Here is a 22,656-nt window from a genome sequence, read left to right on the forward strand (position 1 = left end):
TTCTCTTCCCTGAATGAGTCTCGGTTGTTTCTCTCCCTTTTCTCCTTGTATTTACATGTTTAAACTCTCATTAGTCACATATTCCTCTCCCCCTTTCTTTCTCTATTTCTTTAAAGGAGCTTTTAGGGACAAGGTGGAAGTCCTTCTGCTTTGCTCACCCTCTGTGGAAAGAGCAGGAACAGCAGTCTGCTTTTTCCCAAATTACTGGGAGCAGGCACAGGAGCTGTCAGGCCGAATACAATTGATCACCCCATCTCAGCAGCAAATACTTGAACGGCCAACTAAAAAGTTCCACTTGACAGCAGTATTTTGTCCCTTGAGGTTTTTTTTGTTTTTCATTTTTTTCTTTTTCAGTCACACTCACAGCTTATGGAAGTTCCCTGGGCCAACAATCAAATCTGAGCCACATCTGTGACCTACACCCCAGCTGTGGAAACGCCATAAAGACTAGCCAGAGACAAGCCAGATCCTTAACCCACTGCACCACAGTGGGAACTCCTGGTCCCTTGAATTTTTTAAGCTGTCACTCACAGGGTGGCACAGAGAAGGCAAGCACTGTGGGAGGATATCTGGCCTGCCTGTGGTAGCCACAGCTTCAGGGGCTCTGCCTGCCCAGTCCCTGGGGTTTCTCCTGGTGGCCCACCCGTGTCTCATGGTGTCTTTCTGCCCCCAGGACTACGTCGATGCCCCCCTGAGCATCCCCGACTTCCTGACTTGCTCTCTGAACATTGACTGGAGCCAGTATCAGGTGAGAGTAGTATAAGGGAGGGCGCCGAGGGGACCCCTGGTGCCTGCCCCACAAGTCTCCAGGCAGAGGCAGCCTGGCTCGTGCTCTCTGACCTCTGACAGCCTAGGAAGGGAGGAGCTGCTTCTTTGTTTAACGCTCTCCTGATTTGCTCTTGGCCCAGAAAATCAAAGCTTTCTGAACGTGACTCACTCAAAGATTTACATCCACTAGGGGTTTCTGTTTCCAGAGGAGGACCTCATGGAGTCTGCTTTTCCAGCTCTGGGCTTCAGTGGCTTTTTTTATTTTACCTTTTAAATGTGTGTTCTTTCACAGGAAGTATGGAGCTGCCTGACCTGATTTGATTATAGAAACCTTAAAGATATTTCCATTGTGCTTCTCTCCTCTGTCATGTGTGCCAAGGAAGGGGCCCTGGTCTGACTCGATGAATTCATATCGATACCATCTTTAGCCCACCATCCAGGCCCACAGGCCGTTAGCAGTCCTGGTGCCACTTGCCTCAGCCAGGACAAGTAGCCTCATTCTTCCCACTGCCTTCCCCACAGCTGAGCCCTCCGTGTGGCTGGCCCTCCCCACCTCCTCTTGGCTGGTTGATTTGGCTCAGATGTCCACTCCAGGAAGCCTTCCCTGACGTGCCTGCTCTCCCACATCCCCGCTGGGCTGGATGCCTGCATCTACATTCCCGTCAGCCGCTGGGCATGTCCACCTTGGAGTTTCCCACTGAGCCACAGCCCTGAATTAGAGATTTCAAGAACCGCTTCCACGTCTCCCATGGACTAAGCTCCAGGAGGATGGGGAACCATGGCTTGTGCCTCCCAGCCCTGAAACCAGCCTAAGCTGGAAAAGCTGAGCCAGTGAATACCTTGAAAGCATCCTGTTTCCCTCCTCGTTGATCCTAACCCCCAGTCTGGACACATCTGTCCAGCCCTGAACTCTTCCTGTTAGGCAGCTTTGTGCTCCAGTATCACTAGGTCTGTGAAGCTAGAGGCCTTGCTTTTATCCTGTTGTATCTTGTCCATCCAGCCCCTGGCCACAGAGCAGATGCTCCGAGACAGTTTGAGTGAACGTGTCTGAGTGGTATTGGCTCTTCTCCCTGCAGATGTTTCTCTGGGAGAGGAGCCTTAGGAAGCAGAGCAGGCAAGTTGTTTGTTGTGCCCCAGAGGCCTAGAGAAGGAACAGGGTGGGGGTTAGGAGGGTATGTCTCCTGCCCTGAAGTCCCAGGCTGTCCCTAGACAGGTAGGGTAGCCAGAGGAACTCGCAGGCCTTCTTCTGAGCTTGCTGTGTGCAGAGCCTTCAAACAGGCCCCTCCAGCCCCTGTCACTCTCCTTCTGGTACTGTTCTTTCCCCTTATGTGTAGAGAGTGGGTCTGAGAATTGCTTCCCCAGCAGTACCAACCGCAGGGTGGTATTGCCAGTGTCATATTGGTGCTGCCAAGGATGTTTGTCTCTGGGAAGGTCCCTCGAAGTGAGGTCTGCTAGTGGATGGAGGCTTTGGACATGAGCTCACTGGTCTCTTCACAGGGCTCTGTGGCCTTGAGCAAGTACCCTCACTTCCGTCAAAAAGTGGACTGGGCAACGCCTATTTCTGAGTTGTGACGAGGTTCAGATATGATCACTTCATGAACGTGTTCTCCTAACTGAAATGCCAGACCAGTTGGATGATGGTGATGATTAGGAAGTAGGCTACTGGCTTGCTAGCTCAGGGGGTGAACGCTCTTAACATTCCAGATACGGGAGCAGCGGAGCACGGCTTCTGCTGCCCCTCCAGTGTTGCTCAGCCAGACGTGGGCTCTGCCCTTTCAGCCCCTTCATCATGGGTGCCCTCAGCCTCCAGGTCCATCTCTCCTCTCCTCCATTAGCCCTCTCCTGGCCATCCACACCTACCTCACCTCCATGGGTCCCTTCGTGCAGCCACCTCAACCTCAAGCTACCAGTTCAAAACAGAATTGGCCCCAACCCGCAGCACTCCCAGGCCTTCCACCATGTACCTGGAGGCACAGGCTGGAGATCTGGTTGCTCTTCCTCCCCCACCCATGGCCAAATCCCATTGATTCACCATTGAGTGAATGAGGTAGACACAGGGCTGGGTCCACTCAACTCAGCTCAACTGTGTGACCTCGGGCCTCTGCCAGCCCAGCGCTCCCTGCCCTGGACACGGTGACCGGTGGTGTCTGCTGCCACTCCCTGGCCCCCTCAAATCACCGCCATGGTTGTGGGGCCCTGCAGACTCATCCTTGGTCACTGCCCACCTGCCTGGCCTCCCCAGACTATCAGCTATATAGCTCTCACCCCTCCTGCTCTTCCTCAGCCCACAAAAATCACAGCTCAGAGGAAATCTCTTGGCAGTGGCAGGTCTGACACGTTGAACCAGATGTGGAGGGACCCCTGAGCTGGTGTGGATAATAACGTGATGAGCGCAGTGCTACAGTAGCTTCCTCTGGAGCTGCTCAAAGTGGGTCAGGACTCTCCAGGGGCTGTGGGAGGGTCAGGTAAATGAGCCTGTTTTCAGTTCCAGGGAAAACCATTCCAATTACAGGTGCTATGTTCGCCCCCCATGGGAGCGCTCTTGCTGGCATCCCCCGCCCTCCCTGCTCAGCTGCAGACACTGAGAAGTAGTCCTGTTGAGAGACTGTCCCCAGCTAGGGGGAAGGGGACACAGAACTGGGTCAGGCCCCTCCCTGGAGTTCCGGATTCCAACGTGGACTATTTCTCTGAGCATCTAGTCTAGACCTTTTGCTCAGGCTACAACAGAGGTTCCGATCTCCATGGTGTTTGCTTATTTTTTGTCTCCCATGGGCCTCCAGTTTTAAGAGATTTTTGTCTACCAAACAGACCTCATTTATTAATCATGAAGAGACAGTATGCAGGGAGTAGCATTAAAAAGTGAATTAAATGTGACTGATGCGAAAGTTGATACTCCTTAGTTCCTGTGATATGATAGCAGATGAAGAAATGGCTCTTCCCATTTGGTGACAGTGGCCCTGGGCTCACGGCTCTTTGTTTGCTTCTGTTAACTCCCTGGACAGCTGTGCCAGGAGACCAGGGCTGAAAGGCTAATTCCCGTCTGCTGCTGCTGCTGCTGGTATGGGGCTGTGGGTTGCCCAGGCCTGTGTGTGGTTTCCCCATCCTCACCATCAGGTTGGGTTAGAGCACTGAGGGTGCAGGGAGAGGTGGGGGGCAAGGTCTCAGTGAGTCTGGGATCTTCAACCTGTCACCTGTGACCAAGAGCTTGGGCCACTTCTTGCCCCAGAATTACTCTTAGCATTTTATTTTTTAAATACTTTGTTCCCTGTGTTAAATATCTATTCCTAGAATACTTTTATTTTTCTTCTCCAACAGAGTTGGGATCTAGTACAACAAACACAAAACTACCTGAAACTGCTGCTTTCTATAATTAATAGTGACGGTGAGTTTTCCTCTACCTGCCTTTTTATTTTTTATTTTTTTATTTTTTATTTAAAAAATTTTTTTTTCTTTTGAGGGCCACACCTATGGCACATGGACGTTCCCAGGCTAGGGGTTGAACTGGAGCTATAGCTGCCGGGCTACACCACAGCCACAGCAATGCTAGATCCAAGCTATGTCTGCAACCTACACCACAGCTCATGACAACACCAGATCCTTAACCCACTGAGCGAGGACAGGGATCAAACCTGCGTCCTCATGGATCCTAGTCAGGTTCGTTACTGCTGAGCTACAGCATGAACTCCTGCCTCTGCTCACCTTAAGCCATTGTATTCTCTGGGTGTTCCCAGGTCCTGACATGGCAGATGTGTGTTTACTGGGGCCATATGCCCACCGGTTGCTCTTTGGGATAAGGATATGGGGAATCCCTTGTTAATGGAAGATTTTATTCTATGTTCTCAAAATCCCAGAAAACAAAATTATGAACTTGTTATCATCTGAACCACACACAGGGTGTTTGTGCACTGGGTCAGCTGGTCTTGAGCTTTGAGTATCAGCCTTGTATGGGGGCCACAGTGGCCTCTTCCAGTTCAGAAAGGTGACAGAGAGTCCTGCCTCCCTTCTGGGCACACACAAGCCGTGCAAGGCCTGTTCTCTGGATGATTCTCCAGCCAGTTTGGCTGTATTGACTGGATAAGCCCGTCATGCTCAGTGTCGTAGGGCAGCCTGACTCTGATTCCCCTGTATTAATTGGGACTTCTGTGTGATCACACTTGCTTGAGCAAGTGGAAAGGTATTCATTTATACAACCAGGAAGGCCCAAGAGCAGCGGCAGGTGCCCAACAAATTCCACAGAGACTCTCTCATACCCACTGTTCAGTTAGCCTCGTGGTGGGACGCGTTCCAGACTTGGTTTCCTGCCATCTTACCTCTTCTGGAAGAGAGAGGCAGCCTCTGTCCTGGAACTCATGCTTATTGCCTCAGTTTGGGTCAGGTACCCATCCTTGAACTGGTCACTGTGGTCAGGTTGGCAGCCCCTGGAGCTAGGCTGTGGGTGTGGGGTGGCCTGGTCAGGGCAGCAGCACATGCCCTCTCATCAGCCCATGTCTGCTCCATTCACGAGTAGATGACAGCGGACTGCTGGTTCACTGCATCTCAGGTTGGGATCGGACACCGCTCTTCATCTCTCTCCTGCGCCTTTCCCTGTGGGCTGTGAGTACAGATGGGTGAGGCCATGGGGTCCAGGGGGATGGGGGGTGGGACGGGGTGTGGGGAGCGTGTTTGGAGGCCCTACCAGGTTCTACCCTTGGACTGTCTTCTAAGCAGAGGGCCCTTCAGTGTCCAGAGCAGGTGTGGTGTTTAATCCTGCTCCTGAGGCTGCTGGCAGCCTGGTGTCACTGGGTCTATGGCTGTGGCGTGGAGAGGAGGCTGTCATGGGGAGGCTTCTTTCTGATCTGGGCACATGTCCCCATCTCCTCCAGGATGGGCTCATTCACGCATCCCTGAAGCCTGCTGAGATCCTCTACCTGACTGTGGCCTATGACTGGTTCCTCTTTGGGTGAGCCTGTGGGGACTGTCAGGCGGTGGGATGGGAGCCGTACGTTGGGAACTGCATTTTTATGTGTGTGGGTGTGGGGGCTCCTGTGACAGGGTCAAAGGTGAAGACAGAAGGTGCTGATCAGGCCCACCCCACGTGCTGTCCCTGTGGCTCCAATCCCCCTCTGTCCTCCTGTCTGGGCTTTGACCTCCTCACCTTCTTGTTTCAGGCACATGTTGGTAGATCGGCTCAGCAAAGGAGAGGAGGTGGGTACCACTCGTGGCGTGCGAGTGCTCATCAGGGCCCGCAAACTCTGGCACCTCCACTCACGAGAGGGTCAGGGTGATGGTCTCTCTTGGTCCACTTTGGAGGCGGTTCCTTGCCTGGTGTGTGCTAGAGTCAGGCAGCCTGGCAGGAAAAGCACCAGCACAGTAGCCCGGCTCTGAGGTTCAGAGGTTCCCTATCACCTTCACATGTCAGTCCTCTGCCTCCTCCGCACTGTCCTTTTTACCGTGACCTTGTTTTCTGCACTCAGCTCTGAAACCAGTTTCCAAGGCCTTTCCTGTGCATCCTCATCCTTCCAGCAAAATTATGGAAGCTCTTCCCTGTCCTCTCTTCTCTCATCTCACCTGCTTGGCAGCTTTTAAGCCCCAGGGCCGTCCATGCACAAGGGTCCTGCCCGCTCCTCATCACCAGCCCAGCCCCAGACCAGACACGCCAGTAGGCTGTGGGTCCCCTTCCTGTCAGGTGCTGTCCCTCTCTCCTCTCTGCCCCGTCCATGCCTCGTCCTTTTGGCTGCTTTTCCCAGTCTTTGCCTCTTTAATATGCTTGTTTTCTGCCTGTTACTTACACACACACACACACACACACACACACACACACACACACACACACACACACACACACACACACACACACACGTGGAGTCGTATCACCTGGGTGACCTTGGGTGATGTGATTAACCTTGAGTCTCTTGGTGTCGATCCTGCTGCCTCAGGGAGAGAATGAGTCCAGACGCCCACGTACTGTTGGCTCTTTCTGCCCCACCCCATCCCATTTTCCTGAGGCCTCTTTCTCACCCTCCTGAGGTTGCCTCTCTCTGAGCATCTTATCTTGTGCCTGCTTTTGTTCCTCCCTCTCGGCCACTTCTTTCCCCTTCCAAATCTCCTCTCCTGAGCACTTATCGCATCTGCCAGGGCTGCAGAACTCTTAAGCCTGTTTCTCAGAGGCCATCCCAAACTCTGTCAGAGGCAGTGACTTTGGCAGTGAAATTGGCACATCAAGCCCCTTCTCAGCCTCTCATTTTGAGACCTGCTGGTGCTGATGCCTCAGGTCTGCCCTCTGTGCTGTCTGCCCACCCCAGAGCAAGCCAGATTCCATTTTCAGAGATTGGGCAGGGGCTGAGGCTCAGTCCATGGGGTTCTGGATTCAAACCCTGGCCATGTCTCAGCATAAACAAGACGGAGTCCTCAGCTGGGAAGGTTGACAGGATGGGGGCCTTTCTCCTAGCCCTCCTTTTCCTACCCCCATGTACTCAAGACACTGATACTGTAAAAAATAAAAAGTAGGAAAAGCTGGGGCCTAGTAAATATCACTCCACAACCCTTCTTTGCCTTTGAGGCTCACAGAGCATATTTGAATATTAAAGAGTAAAAAGTCCAGGAGTTTCCTTGTGGATCAGTGGGTTAAGGATCCAGCATTGTCACTGCTGTGGTTCTAGCTACTGCTGTGGTGCAGGTTTGATCCCTGGTCCAGGAACTTCTATACACCACATGTGCAGCAGAAAAAAAAAAAAAGTAAAAAGTCTGTGGTGAAGACATTTATTTAGTTTTCATACTGACCTCACCTGGACAGCCTCCCTCCTTTTTTATTTTTGGAAGAAATCATGTGGGGTGGGGTGGGGGGCTCTAGGATACCCTATGGATATTTTTCCAAGTGAGGGGTTGACGGACCACACCTTTCAGAATCACTGGGGAGTTTGCTTAAAAACTGCATTTGTATGTGCTTCATGGAGGCCTGTTGGACTAGGGCACTGACTAGAGGGGAGAAGAGAGAATTTGCTCACAGAAGTAGGGGTGGTGATGTGGGGTCAGAGGTCAGGAGCTTCCTCCTGCCCCAGCCCCCCTCAGACTTAGTCCTGCCCCTTCCCGTTTGTGAGCAATGCAGGCTGTGGGCCAGGTAGTGGCTGCCTCTCAACCCTGGTTCTCCTAAACTACTGCTTCTGGGTATTTCCCCCTACAAATCAGATCCCTTTCCCTTCCATTGTGCTGCTGCCATGTCCATTAATCTTGTCCTAAATTCTCTCTTCCCCAGCTGTCTGCCTCTCCCTAGGCTTCCCAGGAGAGACTGAGGGGAGAAGCTACTGTCTCCATCCTTTTCAATAGCTTGAGAACATGTGTGTTGAGTTGCAGGTAGTTTGAAGCATCACCAGCTCACGTCTTACATTCTCAGGAGAGAAACAGTCCCTTCCTGCCCATCCAGGTCTAAGCACACCTGCCCGACCTGCTAAGCCTTCCATCTCCCATGCTATTTCTGCCCCACAGTATCCAGCGGGGTGTCTAGAGCCAGGCTGCTGTCCAGCAGGGGGTTGAACAAGGTCACTGGCTGCCCTCTTCTGAAAGTTCTGCCACCTTGAACCTTCTCTCTGGAGAAGGCTGTCTTCTCACATGTGCTGCTTTTTGGTCTCTTCTTCAGATTTTCTTCTTCTGCTTCAATTTTTTGAAGCATATCATCTCTGAGGAGTTCTCTGCTCTGAAGACACAGAGGTACGGGGAGGCCTGCCCTCACACCAGAACCAAGGCTCTGGGCAGGGCTGTACCAGAGCAGGCGGGGTCTGGCTCGCTGTCTTACCCTGCCCTGCTTCCCTGCATGCTTGACAGGCTGGCCTCCTGTTCCCTGCCTTCCCTCTGAGGGCAGGTAGGAGTACCTGGAGAAGGCCAGTGGGTGAAGAAAGAGGCTCATCTTGTACAAGGAGAGCAGGGAGCATTGCTGCAGGGAAAAGCCAGCCCAAGGACAGGAGGTCTCCCCACTCCCCATGCCACCCCAAGGCAAAAGACTTTCTGGCCTGAGCCGATTGCAGCCCCGCCTAGGCTACTGGTCTGCCCAGCCCAGCACCACAGAGCAAAGTCTGCATCCAGCCTGGGAAACACAGGATCTTGCCTGGCAGTTACTTTAGGACTCCTGTGAGAATAGGTGTCTTCTGCATTCCCTTGCCTTCCAAATGCAAGCTCCTAGTGTGTTGGGCCCTACTTGAACTCTGAGGGGCTGAGCTGATAGGGAGCAGGCAGGCTTTGCTCACCTCCCAGAAGTGGGCCTGGCCTTTTGCAACACTGTAGGTAGGACTTGTCTCCATGAGTTTCCTGTGAACTGGAGCTTCTGCCCCAGATAGACAGCATAGAGGAGACAGAGGCGTCCTAGCCCAATCTGGAGTTCACCATTCTGGCTTCTGTTTACAGGAGGAAGAGTTTGCCAGCCCGGGATGCAGGCTTCACCGTGGAAGATATCTGCATGCTGAGTGAGTCATGGGCCCCAGCAGACTTGCTCTATGCATCTTCTGAGTATACAACATGCAGGGACTGTTCTAGAAACTTCTTTTTCCAGCTGTATTGTGTAGAAGAGGTGGGTGCCCATAGTGGGAGAAGATAATGTGCTGACTGACAGCACTGGCTTCTTTCAGGACGAAAGGACCGTGGCAGCACCACCAGCCTTGGCAGCGACTTCTCTCTGGTCATGGAGAGCTCTCCGGGAGCCGCCGGGAGCTTCACCTATGAGACTGTGGAGTTGGTCCCTGCAGGAGCACAGACTCAGGCAGCTTGGTGAGGAGCCAGGCTGGAATTAAGTTTGCTCACAGCTGGGACCCTGAGCTCTGGCTCCAGGGAGCCCCAGGAACAAAGGGGCCCCCGACTGTGGTGCTGAGAGCTCAGCTCCCTGCCCTGCTGTCACTCCTGGGCCTCAGAGGCCAGCCATCTGGTTGGTGAGGGGCACTGCCGTGTGGCCTGAGAGCATACAGGGCTGGGGCTCCCTGTGGGATGAAGGAAGAAGCTGCAGCACTGGGTGGGGTGAGGGGAGGCTGGTGCTAAAGGGCCTCCCCGGGGGCACTCCTTTGTGTGGTTTGCCTAGGAGATGGGGGTGGGCAGCTTAGAAGAAGGATAAAGGGGGTGAGTACTCAATGATGATTGGGAATTGGGAGGTTGTTTGGGGTCAGCTCCTTTGAGAATCACATGCTTTCCTCAACAGACAAAGGGCTCAAGGTTATGTATAATATTTGGAGGGAAGGGAGGGCACTATAGTGTTTCTTAAGAATCCATTTCTGGAAATTCCCATTGTGGCTCAGCAGTAAGAAACCTGACTAGTATCCATGAGAATTCAGGTTCGATCCCTGGCCTCACTCAGTGGGTTAAAGATCTGGCATTGCTGTCAGCTGTGGTGTAGGTCTGATGTGGCTTGGATCCAGTGTTGCTGTGGCTGTGGTGTAGGCCGGCAGCTACAGCTCCAATCTGAACCCTAGCCTGGGAACTTCCATATGCCGTGGTTGCTGGCTTAAAAAGACAGAAAAAGAAAAAAAAAAATTCTGGAGTTCCCGCTGTGGCACAGTGGGTTAAGAATCTGATAGCAGCTGCTTGGCTCGCTATGCAGGCATGGGTTTGATCCCCAGCCTAGCACAGTGGGTTAAAGGATTGGGTGTTGCTGCAGCTCGGATTCAATCCTTGGCCCAGGAAGTTCCATATGCCTTGGGTGAGGTCTTAAAAAGAAAAAAAAAAAAAGAATATTCACTTTCTGGCATGTGCACTGAGGCCAGTAAGGCCATTATTGTTTGGGTGCCACAGTCTGTGTGAACACCCAGCTCTTGTCCATGGCCAGGCCCCAGGGAGTGCGGATGGGTGTCCACTTCCCTGTGGCATTTCTCCAGTGGAAGTGAAAACTGGGCCCTGAGATTCAGAACAAGTGGGCAGAGGGCTTGCCTGAGGTGGCCCCTTAGCCACCAGCCCTGTCTTTCCACTGCAGGAGGAAGAGCCACTCGTCCTCTCCACAGAGTGTGCTCTGGAACCGGCCACAGTCCTCAGAGGACCGCCTGTTTTCCCACCAGGGGCTGGTGGAAGCCAAGTCCTCCAGCTCCTCATCCTCGAACCATTCTGACAACTTTTTCAGGATGGGTAGCAGTCCCCTGGAGGTCCCCAAGCCCAGGTGAGGAGTTCCAAAGTCCTAATGGTGGGGGGGCTAGCCCTTCACTCTTAATAAGGCTGGAGAATGGGTCCCAGCACCTAAGCTGGTACCACAGGTGGTGTCTTAGGTCAGGGCCCCAGGGTGTGTGGCCTGGTAGGCAGTATACCCAGGGGGCCAGAGGGCTTGACAACCTTCAGGCTCACCCGCTGTTTGGAGGATGGGTAAATGTTGGGATACAGTGCAAGGGCTGGTTTTAGAGTACTTTGAGACTTGTCTTTCCTGGAGCCCTGGGGGTTCAGATGGGGAATCCAGCAGGTGTGAGATGATAGGCAGGGCACTGAGACTGCTTCACCTGATGCCTTTGCCAGGTCTCGGCCCCTGTGGACCTCACATTCCAATTATAGAGATGGAGCTAGATCCTCAGAGTTGCCTCTGGCTCTCAGATTCCTCATTTCAGTTGGTGGGGTACTGAGGAAAACAAACAGCAGAGAGTGAGGCTAAATGTGTGTGGCTCTGGAGACCACATACCTGGAAAGGGAGCAGTTCAACCAGGGCAGACAGGTGTTGCTGGAGTGTGCTACAGAAATGATGTTTCCTAGATGAGATTAAAGCTGAGCATTGGGCAGGTCTTAGATTTGAGGGATGGCCTGGCATTTGGGGAAAGCATTTCCTGGCTGACTGCTTGCCACTTTTCCATGTCATACCCCCCAAGGAAGGAACCTTGTGAATAACTTTATTTTCCAAAGCCTTGAGAATGTCTGGTCCTTCTGGAGAGAGCAAAGCAATCTGTAACTCAGGAGGTCCTTAATAAATTCCAGGGAGAAAGAGACATTTAGCAGAAAGATGAGTGGTGGAGTCCACTCCAGATGCAAGCCCAGCTCTGTGGATGCTGCTCCAGAATTTTAGCTCTTTCCTTATAGCACACCTGTTATCAAAGAGGAAACTGAGCCCCAGGGTCACAAGCGTATTGCAAGGAAAGACCCAAAACTTGAGCTCTCCTCCCATCGCTATCCTCCCGTTTTTCCTTTCTGGGTAAAAGCCGGCAATGGAGGAAGGTGGGGAAGAGCACCCTCCCCACATAGGCTGGTGGGTCAGCTGTGGTGAGTAGCAGCTCCACTGTCCAGAGGGCTCCTGTGTGCTTGCCTCTGAAGGTGAGCCCTTCAGCCTGGAGCACTGCTGTGTCAGCACAGGAGCTGTCTGTCAAACAAAGGCTACAGCCCCTCCACCCCCATGGGTCTGGTGGCAGCGGCCGAGCAGAGATGGTGCCAGGCCAATAAGTCCACGTGCCGTGCTTGTTCGCGTTCCCCATGTGCCACGCTTGTCTGCACGCGAAGCTTTCCTCTGGGCTGCACAGGACTGCACGACCCTTGCTCTTCTGGGCTGGAGCTCTTGCTCATCATCCCTGTCTCCTTTTCTGCCTGTGCGACATTGCTGGACAACTGGAGAGGAAGCCAGAAGATTGCTCTTGTCCTCTAGGTTGTAGTTTGCTCTTAACTGTCCCCAGCTGGGGGCTCCTCCACTGAGACAGCACCCCATCATACACTCCAGCTTTTTACCTTTCCCTTCTTCCTGACAAAAAGACCCTAGTCTCCAGTCTTAAGATCGTTTCCCTCAGTCTCAGCGGTGCTCCACCACCTGCACTGGGTGGCTTAGATGCTTGTGGCTGGTTCAGGATGGCCACCAGGGCCCCTCCCTTGGGGGGCTGAAGTGGATTGGGGGTATCGTCCTCATCTCACAGCCCTGTGAACCAAGGCCTGGTCAAGGAGGCTGGGATAAGTGGACCAAAGTGGGGCATAAGACCTTGGAAAGGCGTGGGGTGCACTGCTGTGTGGCATTTGATAGCTTCGCTGATCTATTCTGGGAGTGCCTGCTTGCAGCCAGTCTGGGCTGACCAGGCAGCAAGGTTCTGGATTGGATGCTTGTTTGCCAGATTTTGAAAGACTAGATTACTCAGATTTGAAGCATTCTAATTATATATTTCCATTAACATTAACTTAGTCTCTTTTAAAGTGCCTGAGGGATCCTGTCTTAGCTTTTGTGCTTCTCTTATGTGGCAGTAGACAGTCAGCTTTTTAATGCCACAGGGGGAACTATATGGAAAGAAACCCCTTAGTAAAACTCTCTGTGACAGCCAAAATTGCTCTCACAATATGCATTCTCTGGATTTCATATGCTCCATATTCCCAAATACCACAAGCATATCTCTTTTGAGACAGGATTTCCCTGTGAAAGGAACTGTTGAAGCCTCTTTTGAAGTTGAGAAGTAAGTGTTGAGTTGGGAAGAAGGTTCTGAGGGGGGCTGATTCTGACCCAGGCCTGATGTCATACCCCATTCCTTATGGCGGTGGTCTCTGCTCCAGAGTCAGATGGCCTTAGGGCTAAGGGTTGCTAGCACAGCACTGTCCGAGCCTGAGCCCAGCTTGAAGCCAGGCCGCCTGAAGAGCAGGTAAACGTGGCTGAGGGACATCCAGCAACATGATTGAATAGCTCAGTGACAGCAGAGGCACCAACCTCTGCTGCCCAGGTGGCTGCTTTTTCCCCATTCTCTGCCACCAGTAACTGCGTGAGCTCTGTCCCAAGCTGTGTTTAATGAGGCAGAGAACCCAGATTGCTTTCAGTAACACATAGGGTTCCTGTCCCAGGTTTTATGTGTTCTTGCTTGGGGCCACAGCTCCAGACCAGGAGTGATTGGTGAGAAGCCTAAAGGCACTGCCAGCTTGAAACCCAGAAGAGAAAAGTTGGAACCCCAAAAGACTTCTTGGGCTAAATTCAGTTCCCTGGTTGATGCTCGCTCTCTATCTCTGTCTCTCTCTTCTCCCCCCCTCCTTCTCTGTCCAGGCTAGGGGAGCGTGATGATTTTTCAAATCTAGGAAACCCTGCCCTAGCCGTCTCTGAGTCAGTTCTTTGGGGCAGGTCCTTACTGAACTGAAAAACTCTTCCCCAAAGCCCCATTCCTAGAGGCATTCACTTGGGCAGAGGATGTGGGACCATCATCTGGAGACTTGGGTGTGGGGAGGTAAATATAGATTAGGTGACATCCAAGTTCTCTGATTCTAGGATTCTAGGTCTTGGTCAAATGTTCACTCCCTGCAGGAATTCAGACATACCACTTGGTTCATGTGGAAAAGTCCACTGGAAAAAAAGGTAGCTTTCAGGCACAACCTGATCAAAGCTCCAGCTCCATTTCCTGTGGTTCTTTCCTCTTGCCTCCTTCTCCATGCTCCCTTGGTCTTCTGCCACTTTCCCTAATGGTGTCCAGCTTTCCATGTGCTTCCTTTCTCACATCCAGGCATTACATGAAGGCTTCTTTCCCAACCACAGATCAGAAGCTCTGTGCTTTATTCTAGTTGGAAGTTATGTGTCTGTCCCTGAGCCAGTCTCTGAGGCACCCCCCCACCCTTTATCAGAAAGGAAGATCAGTACATTAGGGGGCTAGCATGGGTTTGGGTCAGACCTGGGTTTCAGTCCCATCTTTACCACTCCCAGCTTTGTGACTTGGAAAAATGCTTCCCCACTTTTTTTTTTTTACTGTACCTACAGCATGTGGAAGTTCCCAGGCCAAGGATCAAACCCACACCACAAAAAGGACCTGAGCCTCTTCAGTGGTAATGCCTGATCCTTATCCCACTGTGTCACAAGGGAACTCTAGAACATTTCCTTTCTGAGCTTTTTTTTTTTTTTTTTTTTTTTAATCCTTTTTTTAAAGTTGGGGTAATGATCCTGGCCTTCATAATTTCGAGTTCAAGTGAGAAAATGGATCAGAGTTCCTGACACATAGTAAATACTCATCCTGTCCACAAATGCTCAGTAAACTGTAGTTGTGGTTAAGGACCTGTCCTTATCAGTCTCATATCTGAGGGACTCTGGGCTCTTTCTGGGCACTGGGCAGCTAGGTAAAAATAAGGCCAGATCAAGTACCTCAGGCCAGACCTCTCTGTTCTCTCATCAGCTGTGTGGGCTGGGCCAGCTCTGTTTGTATGGGTATTCGGTTACCTGCTTCCTGAACACACTCACCTGAGCTGGCACAGGGTAGGTGTCTGGCAGGTGTGGGGGAAGGTGGGGGGTTTAACTCCGTTGGTGCGATGAAAAGAAGCCTGGGCATGTCCATTTCAGGGAATGAAGTGGTGCCAAGAAGCCACCCTCCTGGGCACAGGTCTGAGCCCTGGGGATGTGCACTGATGGCTTTGGAAGCAGTGTCAGTGTCCCTTTTTCTAATCTGAGGGTGGCTTGGCCCCTTGTTCCCTCCAGTCCTGTAGATAAATTGGAGGAGGCAGAGCACGGAACGTCTCGCTGCTCTGTTTGCACTTGAGTGAGGGCACAGGGCAGAAGAGCATGGGGCTGTATTAAAGCTGGTTGCATTACCTGTGTGCTGCGGCTAACTTGAAGGTTTTCCTTTCTTCTTTCACCTTCAGATGCAGGTGCCTCCTGTCATCTTTAGGTGTCCCCTCTAGCCAGCTAATCCAGGCTAGCAGTGACAAGTACCTCTCTACTTAGCACAGCCCCTTGCTCTCAAACCCAGGAACTGAGTGGTTGCTCTGCAGTCCTTTGACGGAAGCCTCAAGTGGAAAGATTCATGTGGAGCCTGTGCACTCACTCTTGAAAAAGATGGAAAAGTTGGCTTTTCGACCCCTGGGATCACATGCCCTGTCTCTCTCTGTGCTGCCCACTCCGCACCAGAGCTGTCTCCTGGCCGCTTCAAGCATGGTTCTTGCCTGGTGGTCCTACCTGCTGGACACGGGAAGTACAGGGAAGGGACTAGCCTTGGGGACCCCTCTAACCACATTCTGTCCATCTCTCATTTTTCTATTGGCACTGTGAGTCTCTGGTTGTCCTAGGGAGTGGGGTTGGAGCCTAAGAAACCGCCACGTTCCCCACTTCAGGGGGCCTCATCCTACCCAACCTCCTCTACTTCACATTCCTTCAACACTCTTCTCTTCAGCAGTTGTTTTCCCAAAAACTGGAGGAGAAACTCTGCCTTAAAGTTTGAACAGTAGATGAGATCTGTGGAGCCAGGACGATCCCAAGAGGGTTTGTGTTGACTGAACACCCCAGCCTGACCCAGGGGAAGCACAGGGTAGGCACCAGACTGTGGCGTGTGCTCTCTCCTGGGCAGCGGTCTGGCTGATTTATAGACAGTAAAGGGTCACCACAGAAGCAGTGAGTCCTACCAGGTTTCTCCATCTAGAAGGAAGGAAGCCCTGCTCTGTTGGTCACCTGAATTCCACCAGGTAGCGGAACACGTCCGTGTCATCTGCGGTGCCGCTGTCACACATCTTCCAGAGCAGAGCAGGAATGATGAATGTAGCAGGTCTCTGTTGCAGGGGTTTCTGATTTGTGGCAGCTTTAATGTAGAAAGCCATCTGTTTTCTCTGGTCTCAAGGTGGTTCTGTGCAGGACAAATCTGTAACCCAAGTGGGCTTTAGAAATCTCTTCTTGTGCTCACTCACTGTGAAACTGGGGGCAAGTGTCTGACTGCCCTTTCCCTGTCTCTAAGCTCGGGCTGCTTTAGGATCACCAGAGATGCTGTGCTAGCCAGAGCTGCACGCAGCTTGGTAACTGATGGTGGATAAGGCTGGCCTGGGGACCCATGGGGACTGTCTCCTCAGCCTAGGAGCCCTTGACGCCAGTCACATGTGTGGGCAAGGTCACTGAATTTTTCAGTTCCCCACCCCCTATACCACTCTTCATGCTTTGTCTCTCTTTCTCGGTCCCAATGGGAGCACTTTCCGCTATTCTTGAATTAAAGAATAAAGGGTCAAGCATCAAAGATGAGGCACCTCTGGGGACTGGGACCCGGGGTGGCTGATGGAAGGGCCTTGTTTGATGTTTCCCTGTCTCCTCCCCGCTTCCCCCACCGGCTGGGCCACTGTCCAGACACAGAGAGGGCTTGGCTGTGAGTGAGGAGGCGGCAGCAGTGGTAGATTCCTGATACAGTTTGCCTCTCCCCGCACCCCTCAAACCTCCATTTGAAAAAGGCCTGATGAAGCTGTCAAGATGACTGCCTGATTCATCCCTTCCCTCTGGGCATAGCCAGGGAGTTTGCTTGTGAATACAAACTATGGCTCCTGGAAGGCACTGCAGTGGAAGAGGGGAGGCCTCAGGGCTCCTGTCACCTTACTCTTCAATCTAGGTCACCACCCCCCACTGTCCTCAAGAGGCTTGTTCTCCCATCTCTCCGATAGGCCCTCAGTGTTCTGGGTTCTGGGTTGCCCACCCTGCTGGTCTGCATGCCAGGGGCTGTGGAGAGAGCCTGCCTCCCTGGTTCCTGATGCGTCCAGCCTCACTCCCCTGCCTTTGGTGCTGTTGAGATTTTACTTGATTTGTCAGCAGCCAGGGCAGGCATCCTGGACCCCAGGCTTTGGTAGCTGGCTCACCTTCGTCGCCATGCTTTGCTCTTGTTCTTGTTTGCTTCTCTGTCTATGCATGAAGCACTGTCGTCACAGCTGAGCCTGCCTTATGGTCTGTACCCTTCTTTCTTGGTCATAACCTGTCCTGCTGTTTTTGCCCTTGTGGAGAAAGTGGTTGACTTTACAGGTGCTCCACCAGCAGATCCTTGTGGCTGTGTCCTAGGGCTACCAAAGCACCGCCCCCCTCCTCCAGGGCTCCCCCACATCAGGCATGTGACTGACTGCATCATCTCCCCTCTCTCTCCTCTCTGCCCCAGATCAGTGGACCATCCCCTGCCCGGATCCTCTCTCTCCACAGACTTTGGCAGCTGGCAGATGGTAACAGGCTGTGGCAGTATTCAGGAACGGGCTGTCCTGCACACAGACTCCTCTCTCCCTTTCAGCTTCCCGGATGAGCTCCCTAACAATTGTCTGTAAGTGTCTTGCTTGAGAAGACAGGATGCCCCCCTGCTCCTATCAGAAGCTGGTGAGCAGTCAAGAACGTCGGCCAGGAAAAAGGCAGCAGCCGGCTCCGGGAAAGTGGCCTGGGCTCCCTGCCCCTCTCGAGGACCCCAGCTGAGTGTACCTCACTGCTGCTGGACCCTGAGGTGTGAAGGAGGCCTGGTGGGCTGCTCCAGAAGTGTGCTGGTGTGTGTTCACTTCCCCAGCCTCTAAACCTGCTTGGGTGTCTTGGGGCACACCCTTAGGGAGAGCTGTCTGGACTGTAACTACAGAAGATTCTATTTCTGTCCAAGGTTTTGCCTGACGTGAGAATCCTTTGAAAGCAGAACAGTGGGGTAGTGAAAGTAGGTGTATGGTGGAGACCAGAGCCAGAATGGAGCTGGCTTAGCCCAAGGCCTCTGCTCCTCCCAAGCAGAACCAAGGGTTCCTTGCTGTCCCCTCGCCGCTTTTGTCATTTGCTCTTGCCACCGGTCAGAAAAGAAAATTGGATGGGGACACTAAAGCCCCAAGCCTGTGAAATCCTCTCCCTCCCAGGCTCCAGTACTGGGCCTCCAACTCTAGCAGTGCATCCACTCGAACAGCTGCCTCTGTGGCTGCCACCTGCCCCCTGCCTGCTCTGTTGTCTCACGGATGTCAAGCGGGGAAAGCCTCCGGCGGCCTGGGGAGCAGGATCTGCTTCTCAGCTGTGGCTGCCTGAGAGCCTTGACCTCTGCACCACGGGCTGAATGCATTTCAGGTCCTGGGTGCTCATACCTCCCCCCCGCTCCGAATCCATCTCTTATGCTCCAGTGCTGACAGGTAGGAGGCCAGTTGCTCTCAGGAGTGAAGAAGGATCCCTGCTGAAGGAAGGCACCAGACCTTGGGTTTCCTGTCTGGTGCTCCTAGGCCCTGGCCTGCAGCTTAGGGAGTAACCCAGGGACTTCAGAGGCCACAAGTGCTGGTTACGGCCTTCTCTGTAGCCAAGCCCTTAAGCCAGGAATAAGAGCTCTGTCTTAGATTTTGAAGGCTAAAAAAATAATCATCTGGGAGTTCCCTGTGTGGCTCAGTGGGTTAAGAACCCGACATAGTATCCATGAGGCTGCAGGTTCTATCCCTGGCCTCGCTCAGTGGATTAAGGATCTGGCATTGCTGCAAGCTACAGTGTAGGTCGCAGATGCGGCTGGGATCCCGCATTGCTGTGACTGTGGTGTAGGCTGGCAGCTGCAGCTCCAATTCGACCCCTAGCCTGGGAACTTCCATATGCCACAAGTGTGGCCATAGTAAGTAAGTAAATAAATAAAGTTATAAGCAAAAATGATTGTCTGAACCTTTCTGTAGGGACTTTCTACTTGAGCCGGATGCTTAGGAGCCATCTCTTAAGGAAGCAGACATCTCTGCCCTTGCTTGACAGCGCCCTTCACTTATCTGGCATTAGCCACTGCAGTGGGCAACTCCAGCCCCAGAACCCACAGTTATACCTTGGATTGCTCTCTGTGCTGGTAGCCAACCCTCAAGTTCTTGCTGGTTCCCAGGAGGGGGTTAGGTTCTACGTGATCCCGTGCCTCCAAGATTGCAGGATGAGGGTGGGGTTAAGGTTGATTCCTGGTGAGGTCTCACAGTATGTGGGTTCATTGCTTGGGCTTTGGTGTCAGAAATTTAATCCAAATCCTAGCTGTTAGGCTTACCAGCTGTGTCTTTGAGTATCAGCCTTGACTTCTGAGCCTGCTAGCTCATCTCTTGAGAGGGAATGGCACTATGGTAGCTCCAGTCTTTGCTTGCTCTGCGTCCTCAGGTGGATCACCTGTTACCCTGGGCTCTAGTTTTCTTGTTTCTAAAGAGGTTGTGATCTCTTCCCCTTCTGCCTCCCATGTATTGGGGGCATTGAGAATGCACATATATGGACCTTTGGGTATTCTTGTAAATACAGAGTCCTAATCTAAATTTTTCCTGCTTGTATGCTCTAAGGAAAAGCTAAAGAAGCACACATGATCTCCAGCCTATGTGAAAACTAATTAAGAAGTAAAGAAGATCTAGGGCCATGAATCTCTCCCACATGCCAAATTAGACTTTGGAATTGTTCATAGTGTTGCAGGAATTCAGTATGTCCTATTTTATTAGAGCTGCTGTTAGAGCTATTTGACTTTCCTTCACCCTTGAATATCTCTCTCTTTCTCCTTCACACACACACTCTCTCTCTGCTCCCACCAGTCTACTTTCTCTGGGTCTCTTCTCTTTTCCACATACTTACCCATCACCCTTGAATATCTCACACATACACACACACACACACACACTCACTCACTCTCACTCTCTCTTCTCCCATCCCACCAGTCTACTTTCCCTGGGTCTCGCCTCCCCATACTTACCGCAGGACTGTCATCTCTCCTCCTATCTCCATCTGCTCTCCCAGGCCCTGGATGCAGGTGATTTGGGCTTGAGAACTGGGGATATGGCTGCTGCTTCTGACAAATGTGCAGGAGGGATTATCCGAGGATTGGTCTTGGGAAATTTTGAAGTAAATCTGTACTCAGGGCTGGTCTTGGTACTTAGGTGGATAGAACGTGAGGGCTTATCTGTAGGTGCGTGACCTTTCCTCTGTTTTCATGTCCCTCCTACCCCTCAACTGCATAACTTTGAGTCCAGAGGATGAGTGTGGCTGGTACCTTGGGCCTTTTCTATTAAAGACCCTTCAAGGTATCAAACAGCCTCATGTGGAATGCAAAAGCCTGAGTTTTCATTCACTTGTTCCCCTCTGTGACTTGTGATAAGTGCCTATAGAGGCCAGGGAGGAAAAAACAAAATCAGAATACGAGTCCTGCTGGAAAGGCCAACACCTTTCTAGCTGTTTACCTGGGGAACTACAGTGACTGAAGTTGTAGCTAGGTTTCTGGTGAGAACACTGGCTTCTCTAGGTAGGAATAGCAGCCTGAGAGCTGAGGGAGTTTTAAGAGGTGAACAGGACCAAATATTTGGAGCCTGAACCACTTGGCAGATGCTGGCCTTTGCTGGTGAATGCAGAAGGCTAGGCAGTGTGGTGTAAGGAAGAGGATGTTGGAGCCTGCCCCAGGGTGATGTACTAATTCTGCCTCCCTCCCTCTCTCCCTCTCTCCCCACAGGCTTGCAGCCCTGAGTGAACGGGAGACTCGGCTACAGGAGGTGCGCTCAGCCTTCTTGGCTGCCTACAGCAGCACAGTGGGGCTTCGGGCAGCAGCCCCCAGTCCCTCAGGTGCCATCGGCGGTCTGCTAGAGCAATTTGTCCGTGGTGTTGGACTCCGGGGCACCAGCAGCAGCACCTTATGAAGCAGCCAGCCCACAACAGCTCCTGCTCCTCTCTCACCTGAGCTCTGAGCAGAATCAAAGCTGTGCCTGGCCAAGGGGTCCTTCAAGGTTGGGAGAAGTCTTCTCCCCATCTCTGCCATGCACACAGCAGCCCCAAAACTGAGCAGGGCCAAGGACAGGGTTCTCCAACCCCCAGCTTCCTGACTGGTGTCCACCACCCCACTAGTCACTGCCTCCCACCCACCTTAGTCTTTGCCAGGATTCCTGTCAACACTCAGAATCGTGTGGGGTTTCCCTGAGTCCTTGTGAAGGCCAAGACCTCACAAAAGACCCCCACTTCCCATTCGTGTCTCCTGGGAAGGAGGAGTCACCTGCACTGAGAATGAGGCAGTTTGACACAGATCACAAAATAAAATCAAAGTCTTTTTGAACAGTTACTTTTTTTTTTGTGGCCACACTCAAAGCATGCGGGAGTTGTTAAGCCAGGATTGAACCAGTGCCACAGTGGTGACAACACCAGATCCTTAACCCACTGAGCCACCAGTGAACTCCTAACAGCCATTGTCTTGTATCATCATTTGACTGCTTTCTTTGTGGAGTTATTTGGAAAGTTCTCACTGTCCCTTGTTTGTGCTGGAAGAAGGGGTTTTTATGGGGATGGGGCAGATGAGGCAGGAAGAAAACTGGAGACTTGAGTGTGCCTCTTAATTTCGGAGCCATGAGAGCCTCTGGTGATATGGGGACATGTAGTCACAAGTTGTTAAGGTGGGAGCAGTGGTCCTCAGACCTGAGGGCTTTAGTCCCCTAGGAAGCCTGTTTATCCATTGCAGATTTCAGGGGTGCCTGAAATTGCAACTTGAAGATGCTCAGATTTTCATTAACTGAGAAATGCATGGGGGAATCCATTTTTAACATATTCAGCAGACAGCCTGCTCCTGATACAGGTGACCTACAGCCCCTGCCTGTGATGAGCACTGGCTTCCAGGGTTGTGGAGGCAGTAGGCAATGTGGGGAGGATGGGCCTGGCTGATCATCACCTTCATGTACACTGTGACCTAGAATGGGTTGCATCGTCGCAGTGTATCTCTGACTTCTACCATGAAGTCCTGAGGGCTCAAAGACATGGGCAGAGGGCTTTGCACAGTTCTGTAACAGGCACCATTTACTGACTTCTCACTAAACACAGATGAGGTCATGAGTGCAAGTGCCCAGAGGAAGGAAATAGCAGTGAACATTTTCTTGAGTGTTCACTGTGTACAATCCCTTGTGCTAAGTCCTTTCTGTGGATTATCCTGATAAAATTGTACAGCACCCCAGGTAGGAGCTATTATGGCCTTTCTACCAATGAAGTGACTGAGCCACAGAGATGTGCAGTAACTTGCCCAAGGTAACACAGCTAATAACAGATGTGTAGTTCTTCCTATTCAGAGACTGAAGGAGGGTGGAAGGAGGAAGGGGGAGAAGATTGTTGAGGGAGCGACTAAGGGAGAAGAGTCCTCCCCAATGCCTCCCAGACACCCCAACCCTTCAGCACCGCGGACAGCTACTGTGGGGGTGGGTGGGCTGGGTTTCACCCAGAGGAAAAGGGCTGGGAGGGCTCTCCTACCTTGGGGATTGAAGTTGGATTTGTGTATGGTTCCTGGCCAGCTTGAGACTGCTCCAATGGGGCGGGGGCCACCCGCAGGGCCGGGCGGGGCTGTG

At 52.3% G+C, this 22,656-nt stretch overlaps 1 protein-coding gene across 50 annotated transcripts in view; it reads left to right on the forward strand.

The window, feature by feature from the left end:
- The window catches only part of MTMR14 (myotubularin related protein 14), a 45,747-nt gene extending 24,361 nt beyond the window's left edge, over nucleotides 1-21,386 (forward strand). For 2 of the 50 annotated variants that reach the window (XR_002337651.2, XR_014823770.1), the window contains exons 9-21: nucleotides 674-748; nucleotides 4,084-4,150; nucleotides 5,276-5,361; nucleotides 5,631-5,707; nucleotides 5,916-5,952; nucleotides 8,381-8,451; nucleotides 9,142-9,200; nucleotides 9,363-9,501; nucleotides 10,691-10,870; nucleotides 14,799-14,878; nucleotides 15,262-15,923; nucleotides 17,514-17,669; nucleotides 20,793-21,386. Coding sequence is in view for 6 of the 50 variants with exons in the window: in XM_021069291.2 (XP_020924950.1) it covers nucleotides 674-748; nucleotides 4,084-4,150; nucleotides 5,276-5,361; nucleotides 5,631-5,707; nucleotides 5,916-5,952; nucleotides 8,381-8,451; nucleotides 9,142-9,200; nucleotides 9,363-9,501; nucleotides 10,691-10,870; nucleotides 17,514-17,669; nucleotides 20,793-20,976 (1,131 nt within the window). In the remaining 44 variants the exon portion in view is untranslated. Of the gene's footprint in view, nucleotides 1-673; nucleotides 749-4,083; nucleotides 4,151-5,275; nucleotides 5,362-5,630; nucleotides 5,708-5,915; nucleotides 5,953-8,380; nucleotides 8,452-9,141; nucleotides 9,201-9,362; nucleotides 9,502-10,690; nucleotides 10,871-14,798; nucleotides 14,879-15,261; nucleotides 17,884-20,792 lie in introns of all 50 variants that reach the window. The other 48 variants (XR_014823763.1, XR_014823772.1, XR_014823765.1 and 45 more) reach the window with 31 other exon arrangements.
- Nucleotides 21,387-22,656: the final 1,270 nt, after the last annotated feature.

The sequence above is a fragment of the Sus scrofa genome, chromosome 13 (genome assembly GCF_054392235.1).
Source record: "Sus scrofa isolate SSC_HxYL_T2T_F1_AM1 chromosome 13, Sscrofa_HxYL_maternal_Yorkshire_Landrace_v2.0, whole genome shotgun sequence".
Lineage (NCBI taxonomy): Eukaryota > Metazoa > Chordata > Mammalia > Artiodactyla > Suidae > Sus > Sus scrofa.